The sequence below is a fragment of the Vulpes lagopus genome, chromosome X (assembly GCF_018345385.1).
Source record: "Vulpes lagopus strain Blue_001 chromosome X, ASM1834538v1, whole genome shotgun sequence".
NCBI classification, from domain to species: domain Eukaryota; kingdom Metazoa; phylum Chordata; class Mammalia; order Carnivora; family Canidae; genus Vulpes; species Vulpes lagopus.
The window spans coordinates 17,347,346-17,361,377 of NC_054848.1; the positions used below are offsets into that span (position 1 = coordinate 17,347,346).

At 33.5% G+C, this 14,032-nt stretch overlaps 1 protein-coding gene across 5 annotated transcripts in view; it reads left to right on the top strand.

Annotated features, from left to right (window-relative positions):
- Nucleotides 1–14,032, top strand: part of CNKSR2 (connector enhancer of kinase suppressor of Ras 2) — a 273,141-nt gene that overhangs the window by 137,160 nt on the left and 121,949 nt on the right. For all 5 annotated transcript variants that reach the window (XM_041741834.1, XM_041741837.1, XM_041741833.1 and 2 more), the window contains exon 8: nucleotides 2,176–2,244. In XM_041741834.1, coding sequence (XP_041597768.1) covers nucleotides 2,176–2,244 — 69 coding nt within the window. The remainder of the gene's footprint in view (nucleotides 1–2,175; nucleotides 2,245–14,032) is intronic.

A 14,032-nucleotide genomic window follows, 5' to 3' on the forward strand; every position in this document is an offset into this window, starting at 1 on the left:
ATAAGAGATTTTGTTTTAACAGGTGCTTCTGAGACATTCTCAAATTTGAGAACCACTGCAAGTCAGTGGGTCAGAGTCACCAGGCTCCAGAGTCCTACAATTAGTTCTGCATCTTTTTTTTAGTTCTGCATCTTAATGGTAGTATAATTTTTGGCAAGTCACTGACCCTATTATTGCTTTAGTTTCCTCAGCTATAAATAGAAAATATCTGCACCACACACCTCACTAGGTTGGTGTGAAAATCAAATAACCTAATAGATGTGAAAGGCTGTGCTATAAAGAGCTACAGAAATGTGAAGCGATCGTGTTGAGTCTGAACATGTCACTAAAATAGATTTGAATAGTATAATAAATCATTATTCCTCCCTTCAGTTGTCCCAGACTTCCATCTTGCTCTTAAGAAGGTGCTGAGCTTTGAATATTGCTTCTTTTAGAAATTCTGACAGGTTACATGTTTATGCTGTATTCCTTCAAGGAAGATTGGGGTGGAATTGGTTAATCTCGAGTTTTCATAGATCTCAGTATTTTACCAGCATTTTCTTTTTAAAAAAAATCAACATTCTCTTCATCTAATTCACTTACTATGTTAATCATTTATTGACTTTTTTCCCACTTACTTCTCTTGGTTTCTTGAGAATAGTAAAAACACATAATATACATTGCAGTTGGATTGCTGTACTGGCTTCACATTTGGTATTAAATATGGGGTCAAAATATCAGTTATATGCATATTAGCAACTAGTTACAATTTTAAAATGGAGTGAGATAATGTATACTATGCTCCTGATCACTAATTGATCATTCTAATTTATTTGTACATTCCTCCAATCGTTCATTTATCTATTTGTTCTTGTAACAGACTTTTGCTTCATATCTGCTATGTTCCAGGCATAGGGCTAGGTCTTGAAAGAATTTTTAAATTAGGGGTGTGTGTGTGTGTGTGTGTGTGTGTGTAAACAGGTAGTAAAATTTGTATAGATAAAGGAAAGAATCATCAATGACACCAAATGAAACCAGAGAAGTAATCACAGATATGATTTTGAACTGTATCTTGAAGAATTGATAGAAATGCATCTCTGAATTGTGTGGGGTCTATATAAAAAAGTTGAGCACTATGTACTCCTCATATTCATTACTCAGTAATATTTGCTAAATGGGTGAGTGATCATATAAAGATGCAGCCTATGAGTAGTAAGGATATGAACCATATATTAATGGCTCATCATTTAATTCTTTTTTCTCGAAAATATTTCACTGGTTTTGGTACCTCAGTCATTTATCATTAGGAGATCTGTGCTCAGTCTTAGTAAAGCTGCTCACTAAAGTGGTTAAGTTATTTTGCTTTGCTCTGCCCTACTTTCTTAGTTTTCTCTTATGTAAAATGAGAAGTTTGGACAAAATGATCTCTAGGGTCCCATTTAACATTGAAAGTCTGTAATTTATATGACTTACTCCTTTTTTTCCTTATCTATGAAAGAAGTTGCTTCAGTTTCTTTCAATTTTGTATGCCAACTATCATTTTCTTTTACATCATGACTGGAACCATTGGCTTGATATTTTTCTTCTATACTCTTCTTTAAAAAGATCAATTGTGAGCCAGATAGCACAGCGACTGAGTATAGTTATAGCCCTATTACAGTAATAATTACAAGCCTTTCAGAATTGTAGCATGGTACTTGTCTGATTTGTTAATATGCCTAACTCCCAAAGGTGCTATAAAAAATTTTTTTTCTTGTTGTGATACCATTCTTAGGGTTGAGCTCATATCCTAGATGAACTACCCTCTTAAGAGTATACTTATATTATTACTTGATTAACTGGAATTCTCTGGAATATCATCTTATCTTGAATTCTGACCTATGACAGATCATTCTTTTGTGAATTTCAAAATTTGTTGAATTGAGGTTAATATTGCATCAAGACTTTGTTTTGAAATAATTGGAAACTGGAAGTGAATAAATAAATTGGAAATCACGTTTAAAGTAAATTCTGCTTTCTATTATTAGTTATCTATACAGTGCCAATAATACATTAAACACTAGTAATCATTTTTAATTTTTTAAAGATTAATTTCTTGATCTAATTTAAAGAGGTGAACTTATTGTAGTATTTTCAGGTGAAGGAAATGACTGGTAAAATTTATGTTCTTTATCATTTCTGTTATGTTAATTTTAGTCACCTGCAGATCGGTGCAAGAAAATCCATGCTGGCGACGAAGTGATTCAAGTTAATCATCAGACTGTGGTATGTATAATTACCTTATGAGTCAGTGGGAGGAACTGATATAAAGATTTGCTAAAGCTTTCAATGAATACCAATAAAATGAAATGGCTGTTTGTACAAAATGATCGAATAGCCTTCTTTAAGATAGTTGAATGAATATTCTTAATTATTGGACAGACGATAAGGCATAGTTTTTAAAAAACATAGTTTTAATATAAGGCTTGGAAATACTAGTGTTGGCTGAGGTTAGATGTGCATTTCTATATAGACAGGTGCAAGATAATGTTATATACCCCATGAACCAAGATAATAATTTGGGGCTAGAAATTAATGTGATGATGCACAGAAATTCAACATTTCCTGGATAAAATTTACAAGTTTTACTCTACAAACTATGGAATTACCTAGTAGGTATGTTTTGTAAGGGCATACATTCATTCATCTACTTTAACATTGATTTGCTCACTGAAGTGTCTGTTAGATTGGCTTATTTTAAATGTCAGTTTTTTGAACAATTTAAACATTAATAGCCAAGTTGGCCCGTCATTTCCCTAAAGGGGACAACAGTTTTTGTTTTAAAACTGTTGCATGTAGCTACATAAGTTCATGAAATTTTCTTGCTCTGCAAACCTCACAAATCCCTTTCCAGGCTAAGATCTTGACAGTGGATTTTTGTGTCAATGGTAGACTTTCAAGGGCTATTTTTCTTATTGTTAGGTTTAGAAAATGAACATCACATGATTTTCACTTTGGGCTGTTTTCTGTCTCAGTTGATTTACTTTTGTCTTCTATATCTGCCAAAATAAAGTGTATTCTCTAAAACAAATTAAGTTAAAATAATCTGTTTATTAATATAACAAACTTCATTTGAAAAAAATGTGTTTTTTGGTAAATATTCTACTATAGCTCACTGACCCTTCATAGTGGATAATTGTTTCCTAGTGTACCTTTTAATTAAATTTGTTTTTGCCCATTCTAGCGATAGAAGAAACTTTTAGAAGGAAAGGCTATATTTTGGGGGTAAGACTGGTGTGAAAAACTCCAGTCCTTTAAAAAAAAGAAAAAAGAAAAACTCCAGTCTTTCTCATTGATTCTGATGTGAAGGTAGAAGCCATTTCATTTTTGGCCTTGAGTAAACTGAGAACTTTGTAATATTGTGGAGAGGCTCCTGAACACTGATAATTAAAGTTACACTGTTTCTTCAATGGGTTCATTAACTAAGTGAATTAAAGTTAATCAAAGTTTAAAAAATTAAACATGTAGGTGTTAGGTTAATAGTAATTAATGCAGAATTCTGGTCATCAGCAAAGCCTTTCCACACTATGACAAGTTTTGATAATGAGAAGGTTGTCATTACTAGAAACTATACAAAGTGGTTGTCCTAACTAAAGTTTCTTGTCCTCTAGGATGAGGCTGTGGGCAGTGGGATAAAGCAGCTGCTTCAGTAGACAAACAGCTTCTCCCTTTTGTAATGCTCATGCTGCCTCCATTTTTGCAATGTGACCTGAACAAATATGACATCTGTTCAATAGTTGGGACCAATTTCCAGTTGGTCAATTCTAAGTGGGTAGAAATTAGTCTCTAAGGAAAAATAAAATTGTTTAAAGGATACTCTTTCTGGTGCAAAGATTCTGATGTTTGCCAAATGAATATGAAAGTCCTTAAAGGACTGCAAGTGAACTAATAAAATCTATATGGGTTGGTGATACTTAAATACTGTGAGAATGTATAAATACATCTTTGCATCACAGGAATATTCTAAAATATTGAAAGTGACATAGAATGATGGTTGGGAGAACTTGCTTCCAGTTTTTGCTCTGAAATTGACTGATGGCTTTAAGTGAATCATAGTAACTATTTAAGCAAAAGCTTATCTTTTTATAATAATAATAATAATAACAACCAACGTTTACTGAGTTCTTACAGGTGCCAAGCATCATGTTAAGTACTTTACATATTTTATGTCACTTACTACTTAAAATAATTATACAAAGAAGGTGTATGTGGAAATTGAGACTCAGAATTAATAACTCACCTGCAACTCTGACTCCAAGGCCTTCGTTTTTTGGATTGGGTGGGGGAAGGGCAGCAAGGGTAAGAGAAGAGGAAAGGAAATGAGAATTTACGTAACTAGGGCAGTGTATCAACTGAAGTGAAATTAGAAATGGGTTAGAAATTTAACTTTTTTGCTACTTCCTCACTCTTTTCCTTCAGATAGATACGTAAAACACCTATCACAATGTCAGGCACACATTAAGAGCTCAATAAAAATTAACTTTCCAACCTCCCTTCTTCCCTTTTACCTGCAACAACTCTTGAGCCAACTGGAGTCTGGTCTTAGCAGACTGCTACTAGAACCTCCAAATTGATTTTGGATGATAATAGAGACATTCTCTGACAGGAGAATATGTTGAATTCTCTAAAAGTAGCCATCCTTACTAATGTGATCAATTACCAGATTGTCTTCTTTGTGTTCAAATGAGAGGCCTATTTGTGTAAGAATGGCTCATTTTATTAAGTGCAGCCTAGTCTGCTCTCTCTTTCTTGCTTTTGCCTCCTTTGTGGTCTGTACAGTGCTTTTAACTTCTGACTAGATAATATACAAAAATGATGAAATGGAAATTATCTGGTTTTTTTTAACTATAAAAGATTTGGTAGGTAGGTAAATTAGTTGAAACAAGTATAAATTATTTGTAGTCTACAGTTACCCCTTCTGTCCCTCCATTAATTACCAGAGACAGTAGGGGTTGGTTATGATATAATTACTACATTAAGGTGTGGCCTGATACATTTGGAATACTTATCTAATATTATTTTTAATCAAGTAATTGACCAGAATAGTGAGATAATTGCCAATATTGTTCTATACCAATTTAGACTCGATAGTGAAGACTAAAGTTCAATCTTATATTTTGAATGTTATTAGCCTAGTTAGTATTTTTCTATAAATTTCCTACTGCTAAAGGTAGTAATATATAATATAAAATCTGACAACTTTTCTTATTTTAAAATACATAGAGAAGCAGTTTGAAATTTTTCCCTAAGGGTCTGAGAAAGTTGAATGACTCACAGATAAATTCAAGTACTATTTTTTGAAATTGCTAGTATGGTATATCTTTGAGATGTCCAATTAGATGTATGTATTTTCTAGTTTGCTCTCTTTTCAAAAAGTATATTTTCTTATTTGAAACGAAACTGGAAGTTTTATGTCATTTTTTCATATTGCTATATTCTTTATTATAAATGGCTTTTAAGCTTTGCAAATCAACATACTTCTGTGGCTGAGAAACTGTGGCTGCCAGGTAGGAAGAAGAAAAAATCATGAACATCCAAGCAAAGCAGACTGAGTCCTATTGCATGTCTTCCCCGCCAGTGAAGATCCAACTCCTCAAAGCTGCTGGAATCTCCCAAGATTTTTTCCACTTCATCTGACACTACATCCCTCTCTCTGGGAGATACCTCGGCATAGTTTGAACCAGCAACTCTGCCCTCATGATGCACTTTTAACACGTATTTTTAGCTGATGAGACTATTTATAGTTATTAAATCTATTGGGGCATATTCCTAATGAATCTGTTAAATTTTATGTTAATACTGTTTTTGGTGTGTAAGTGTTTTAAAGATTCAATCCATACTAAAAACAGATATTTTCTTCTTAGGAATACCAATTAAAAGGAGGGGGTATGTGGTGGTTGAATCCAGCATTTGGAAAATTTCCTCTTATTTTGTGTAAATATTAAAACATATTCACTATTACTTTGAAAGGTCTCTTGAAACCTGGTGACTACCCTCTGGCACAAAATATATGTAGCCATAAAGGCTACTGGGATGGAAAAATAACTAGGTTGGGATAGTCAAAAAGATTGCAGCAAATAGGATGTTGGACAATGATTAGTGAGAAATGGAAGATGAGTACTATAAGCTAATGGTCTTTGTTATCCCTCAAATGGTAAACATTTGCTCAACAAGACTTACAGGTGGTGGCAGTGGTGGCTGGAGGAAGGGAACATATTAAAGGACTGTTGAGTCATCTGGAAAGGTCATTCTAACTTCATTTATATAATTATCAAAGGTATCTCCCTTAGTCTTTCTTATTCTCACCACTAGTCTATCCTTTTTGACTTTGTCCTCACCCTCTTGTTCCTTCAACCCCAGAAGAGTACTATTTACAAGGGAAGCCAGCATTATCAGAACGGATGCAAAATGTGGTGACACATTAAAGCCCAGCTCCCCCTTCCCCTCCTTCCCTCTCACCCTACCTCCCAGTCCCTGCACTTCAGCAGAAAGGAGTGGTTCATTGAATGGAATGAATACCAGGATATTGACTAACACCAGATGTGCCCTTTCCTTTCTTTCTCTCTTTTTAAATTTACTAAAATGTTGACTTTGTTCTTTAACATTTTTTTCTAACTCCGTTTTCTTCTCCTTTCCTTTACCATCCTTATCACTTCTCACTTGACTGTTTTTCCTCCATTCTTCACCTTGTTCACATTTTTATTCTTTATTCTTCTGTTCTTCCTTCTCAAATGAGGAAGTATTTGTCTTATAATTTCTTATGCCCAAAATGTTGAAAACTGAGACCTCAAATGCAGTATTTCTGGTGCATCTCATGTCTTATTCCTGTAAACACAAGATGTTGCTGGAGTACCGAGATTGAATATATTAGCATGGTGTTTAACATTTTGCTTAATGAATGATTATGAAAATACCATAAAATAACTCTGTTAGGGTTCTAAGAAATTGGTATTCAAAACAGGAAGTGAATTGTTCTCTTTTGGAAGGAAAAAATCATGAAGAGTCATTTATCAAAAATTACAGGAAACTGCATCATAGACTTCAATTACTCATAATAATATTTTATTTCAAGTTCTGCCTTACATAGTAGATCGTTTATGAGATTATCATAGTTTTTTTCTATTTTGCATTAAACATTTCATATTTGATAAGAATATGTGGAAACTGATTTTGAAGTGCCACATATTGCTATAAACTATATAATATTTTATTTTGCCTAGAGAAATCAATTCATTACTTTATTATCCAATATAGTATTTTATGAGTTTTATATTACCAACTGAAGTTTATTACATTGTCTTTATATAAAAGAGATAAGTTGTATGATGCCTTAACAATGGTAACTTGCTGTTAACCAATTTATTTTCTCTGCAGATTTCTACATCCTGACTTATTTCTTAATTCTATACTTTTTACTAGCTTCACCAGGAAAAATGGAATGGCCTTTGAAAATGGTTACTCCTGATTTATTTTTATTAGTAGTATATATACATCTTTGTTATCAATATATGGTAAATATGATCTAGTTATTTATATGGAATTTTAAGAGTTTTTTTATAAGTGATTATTATGTATGTTTCAAATGTGTCTATTGGCTGATGTTCTTACCTGCTTCAGGTTATTAAGTGTGTGACTCACTTGCAAATCAGTATCAATAACTGTAGCCCTTTTCCTACCCCTATGGAAAAGGCAAAAAGTCAACTGGTCACAATTGCCTAACTCACTTTCCGTCTGTAGTAGGGGTGGGCAATTAGTGGATAACTGTCTGAAAAAGATAAAAATTATTGCATGAAAGGTAAACACATTAAAGCACCATAACATAGGAAATTCAAGAGATAATGATAATAATCTTACATTCTTTTCAGGTTATTTAGCCCTAGGATTCAAATGTAGGCTTCATCCACTAAATTAATATTCTGATCAGCCTCATGGCTGAAATCTTAGGTAATGTAACCACTGATTACTTTTACATTTCTCTCATCTTATAACCCTAATACTGGGCAATAAAGAATTTTTTTAAATTGGAACGAATGGCCGAGAGTTCAGTATGGCCCCATTTGGAGCTGACATTGAGTTACTTTTTTTGTCTGAGTTGTTGGATTTCTGGTAAAATGATTTCTAAAGATAACTGCTACAGTGAAAGTATTTTTAGCCATTATGGAAGTTCTTAAATTAAATTTTTTATTAATAAAGGTTTAGAATGCTATTTAGCTATATATATATATATATATATATATATATATATATATGCATATATACTCATGCTTTGGTTTTGTCTTGATACATATGGACATCTGTTGCAGTATTTGTATTTTCAAGTAAACATGTCTGTTAAATGTCTGACAGTAAATGATATAAACATTCATAGCAAAAATTGTACATTTTTAAGCATGTCACTTTTTGAATAGCAGAGTTTTGGTTACTTTTAATTATTTTCTCCATGTGGATGCCTAAATTAAATTTAAGCATGATTTTTCATAAGTACAGATGTTTTCATTATTCTTTCTCAAAATTCTTATAAGTAGGACCTGTAGATTTTTAGATTACAGTGCTTTGTTTCATCCTCTAACTTTGTTGACTATAACTCTTTATTTTAAGATGCAAATTTCTGTATCTTTGCAAGAAGAACAGAAATGAAATATAGGAAGGAATGGCTGAAACATAATAATTTCCTAATATGTAAACATAAAATTGTTGTAAAATTTAACTCACGTAAATATCTTTAAAGCTTTTAGTTAAAAACCTGTATTATTATGGTTCTTTGAAAATATGTTCTTAATTTTGAGGGGGTTAGGATCTATGATGTGATCAAAGATTCTCCCCAAAAGCCTTTCACGGTAATGTGATTGTCTTCTTCCTCCATCTATCCCTTGCAGAGGCTTTCAGATTCACTCAATTTTACGTTTTGGAATGAAATAAAAACAACATTGGCTTTGATTCAGTTTTCTATAGCATATACGAATATAAACCATTAAGTCCCCAAAATAAACCTTTGGCCTTCAGAGACCACAACATTACAAAATACCATATGGAAATGGAAGAAGGGAAAGAGAGCTGTATGCTCAAGATGCTAAACTGTACCCACAGTTTTTTAATCAGCTGGCCACAGAAGCAGAGACACCAGCAATAGAAAGGCTGCAGTTAGGATGCGTGATAGATAACAGGAGATGATGCAAGTAACAGGATATGTAAATGTGTCACTTTTGGTGAAAACTATGTGGGTGAGTCCTAAAACATAAAGGAAAAAATGATGACTGTTTTCCTCCCACGAGCTTCCCCGTGAGGCAACCAAGAAATTCCCATGTAGCTCTACACAACTTATTAGTTATGGAGGAAAAGACTCCAGGAAGAAGGTGTGCAATAGGTAAAAGTACTAGTTTATTGTAGTCCTCAAGTTGGCTTTCTGTCTTGGACTACTTGTTCATTCTATAGCGGTGAGAAATTATGTTCTTTGTGCTTTCTCTTTAAATATAGTGCACACATTGTATATATGACTATGAAATTCACATGAAAATATTAAGCACAAAAACATACATGTAAATCAAATGTAAGCAACTCAGCATGGCCCAAGTTTTACAGCAAAATTAAGCCACAAAAAAATGCCTTAAAAAAACAAATGCCAAATCGAACTTCAATTAAAAAATATATTTAAAAATGCCTTGGCATCCTCTTTCACTGGATAAATGCCTTTTAATGTTAAGGAGGATGTGAGATGAAGAGTCATTCAATGAATAAAAATGTAAAATTGTAGGGGTTTTCCCCTAATGAAAATAATACTTTTAATTCCCATGTTCCTTTTCAAATGCTTATTCCTTTTATCTTGTCCCAAGATTACCTTTTCTAAACTAATGTTTGTAAAAATATCAATATTAAGGTTTTATATAAAATAGTTACACCTTAGGACATTTCTGAATACTGTGGATTACCTAATTACTTAATGCTAGAATTTAAATCACTTTTTTGTGTATAGTTACTTAACCAAATGCATACCTTTTAGCTTATATTCATTTGTATATGAACCATGTGCAAATCTCTGTTTCTTATCAGTAAATGAGTGGAAAGGCAGAATTAGGATATTTCCAAATATACTATAATTTAATATCATAAGACCTTCTCATTAGTATTTTGTGGAAAAAAAAATTTAAGTGAAGGTGAAGTTTGGTACCCAAGGTTTATAGTTCTAGGATCCTTGAAAGATATTGTATATCAAAATTCATTACTTCTGAAATGTTTATAACTATGACATTTCTTTCACATAGCTTGTTTTGCTAAAGAAAGAGACAGTCACAGATATAAAATGTTGAATTTATTAGTTATTTCAATAACTTTTTAGAAATGTGAAGGACATTGTAATAAATATCTCAGCAACAAAAGATATGGTAAAGACAGAGTGTCATTAGTCACAGCATAGTGGGTTGTGTATTGAATTAAGTATCTAAAGTGCTTTTAAAAAGAGTAGAAGGATGTTTGGGTATAGCATGGCTCATGTCATCAGACATTCATATAGGCACACCTCAAGTCTCTTTGAAATTTCCTTTGTGAAGAGGTATAATTTATACATTACAACTTGTGGGTAAGAGTTTGTGTATACACAGGAGCATGTATAAATGTTAATGAATCTGTTACTTTGTCTTGTGAAGGATAATAACTTTAAAAATAGTTTAAGAAATGTCCTATCTTCCTGTCTAGGTATAGAGATGCTTTCTTGTAACTCCAAATACAGCTGTGACAAAGGTAAAGAAGTTCTGGGTTGATAGGCTTAAATTCTTACCTTAATGCTTATTTTAACTTTGGCTTCTTGGGACCATAGCATAGAGTTTCTTTTCATATGTTGGTCAACTAATTCACCAGGTGTTTGGGAATTAGGGTAGGGCATGTCCTAAAGGGGTCAGAGACTACTTCTTCCCTCTATGTACCAAGAGGAAAGGAAGCCACTCATCTCTTCAGCACCAACCCCAAAGCCTCTTGTGCACCTAATCTGGGCAACTCAGTGTCCAAGGACCTGCCACTTATGTTGCCCTTCACCCAAGGAATTACAAGCCCCATCTACAAGAAAGCAGAACCTCTGGCTTTTAACACTTTTGGGATACCTTAAAGACTTTCTTGGGAAATTTTAATCTGATTTGTGTTGTATGTAAAATACATTTCAGTGTGCAAGTTGGGGATTACATCTAAACTAGTAAATAATATGACTTGCCATTGCTTAGAGACACTGGCTTGTGCTACCTCAGATGGTCAGGAAGATAATATTACTAGTTCAACATATGTGAAAAACATTATCTATAACTAATAATACATAATTTGTATAAGATGCATATGGTGGCTTTTAAGAGATTCATTCTGGCCCATGAGCTTAATATGAATGAAATATTCTAATAAATGTTGAGAAACTTGGACTACTTATAACCACTATAAAACATTTTTCTGGTAGAAAAAAAAACTTAAAAGTGTTCATATAATGTGTATGATAAAGCAGAGTCTTTCTATGATGAAATAGGAACTTTATCCACTATTATATTCCTTTTCATAATCACATCACTATGACTTTAGGTCTGGGGTATCCAAGATGCAAATACTATTTTTTCAAATGTTCACTTATAAGAAAGTTTACTTGGTAGTTTAGTGTAAGGAACGTCTATTATAGCTTTAGTATCATCAGGTATATTCATTTAGAGAAAAATTTTATACATCTTAGTTTTACATACTAAACTAAACTCCCATTGGAGTTTCAAGGCACTTTATTGTCTCTGAAACACTTACATTCTCGGGTAACCATGATACCACTAGTCAAGTTTTTAACAGATATTAAGTATCTACCATTTGTAAAGCTTGCAGGTATATCCAGACAAATAAGACTCTGTTTTTAATTGTTTAAAAAAAACCCTCAAAATCCAGTTTTGTGAGGGTAGGTGGAGAGGAAGGGTGTGAGGAAAAATATATAACTTTAATAAGAGGTAGTATGTGAAAAAATGCCACTAGAGAGATAGAGTGTGCTATGAGAGTTACAGGAGGAAAATAGGGTTCTTTCTAGATGTTGAGAGGCTTTATGACGGATATTGCATTTACTGCGAGCCGTTATAGATAGGTAAGATTTTGTAGGTGGAAGAAAAATTAGAAGCAGAAGGAAGAATGCTTTTGCAGAGACATGGCCGAGGAAGAAAGTCGCATTTGAGAAGAGTGTATAGTTCAATCCACCACCTCTTCCACACATAGAGAACTAAAAGTTGCTAAAAACAGTGATACTTTTTCTCACACCTCTTTCCACTCCACATCTCCTTCATCTGTTGACCTCCTAAGAAACTCAGCTTATGCTAATAGGAAGCCTTTCCTGAACCCACAAGGATGGATTAAATGCCCCTTTTGGGGACCCCCATTGCACCCTCTACTCACCTTATTTGAAGTTCTTCTCTTTACTGTGTTTCTTCAACAGCTTATCTCTTCTGTTGCTCATGCTCTTTAATGAGGCTCAGGCTACTGAGGGGGGCACTTGAGGGGATGAACACTGGGTGTTATTCTGTATGTTGGCAAATTTAACACGAATAAAAAATAAATTTATTATTTAAAAAAGTGAGGCTCAGGCTGATGTATGCACCATTGCATGCATACTACGTAGAAAGTACCTGATAAATAAACTGACTATAAGTTTTATCATTAATCTTAAAAACATTAAGCACCTAAAATATTCTGGACATGGGCGAGTCACTACCTTCAAGAGGCTCATGGTGTAGCACAGCAGCTCTCAAAATTGGTTCCCAGACCAGTATCCTCAGCCCCTCTTGAGAACTTGCTTTAAAAATGCGAATTCCACCTGAGACCTACTGGATCAAAAACTGAGAGTTAAACACAGCAAGCTGTTTTAATAAGCTTTCCAGGTGATTCTAACACATGCTAAAGTTTGAGAGGCACATTAAAGAGAAATAGTAGACAGCTGTGGCCATATTGACAAAGGAGATTTTTGAGGGGGTGATGCTTTAATTGGGCCTTTAGAGAGCTTTTTGAAGGATTTTAAGGAAAGAACACTTCCTCGCTGTAGCAGTATTTCAGAGCTACAAAAGACTAGAGGCAGAAGACCAGTTAGGACTTTATTTTAGGTCCAGCAATCAGGTAAAGCAAGCCAGAACTAGGGTGGTAAGAAGAGACATTAGTTACTAGGATCTATTCTTTAGGACACGTGGATTTAAGAGATGGGACATGGTTGTAGGTGACCTCGTACTCCAAATTTGAGAGGATGATGGGGAACTTTTTATTGATGTTGAATGAGTTTGATTTTCAAAATGTTGCATTCATTTGAATTACCAATGGGATATTTAGAGGGTGGGGCATGCTTGCTCTCCTATTGTGCTTTAGAATCAAACAGACTTGAATATGAAATCTGGCTTTGCCATGTAAACAAATTTGTAATATTGACTGAGAAAACCTAATCTCTTTTTGCTTCAAGTTCTTCACATGTGAACTGGGTTAAATAGTTTCCCTCATAAGGCTGTTAAGGATGAAAATACAAATAAAAGCAACATAACAAAGATATGAAGAATATAGCCTAGTGAATTATTGTTGCTTGATTATTCCGTAGCTATTAGTATGGATGAACTGAACTGTTGGAAGTATGTCACCAGAGTTCTAGGAAGTAGGGATGATTAGATTTGGGATATATATATATATATATATATATATATATATATATATATATACAAAGTTGGTAGTGGAAGCTTGGGAAAGAGATCATTGTAGGAAGACAGCATGCAATTTTAGAAAGGGGTCCAACATTTAGCCTAGGGTAAACACCTGCTTTTATCAGTTGTGAAGAGAAAGAAAAGATGGAGAACAAGCAGAGATGTCCAGAACCTAATCTTTTGTATCATCTATTTGCATTTTCCTACCCATTCTGCAACTTAGAGTTGGAATATCTTTGATTATTACAATATTTTTTCTTCAGTTGTATCCTTAAGCCTTTATCTCTTGAAATTTTGTACCTTATTTAATTCCTTTCTGAAAAAAAAAAAATTCCTTTCTGTAT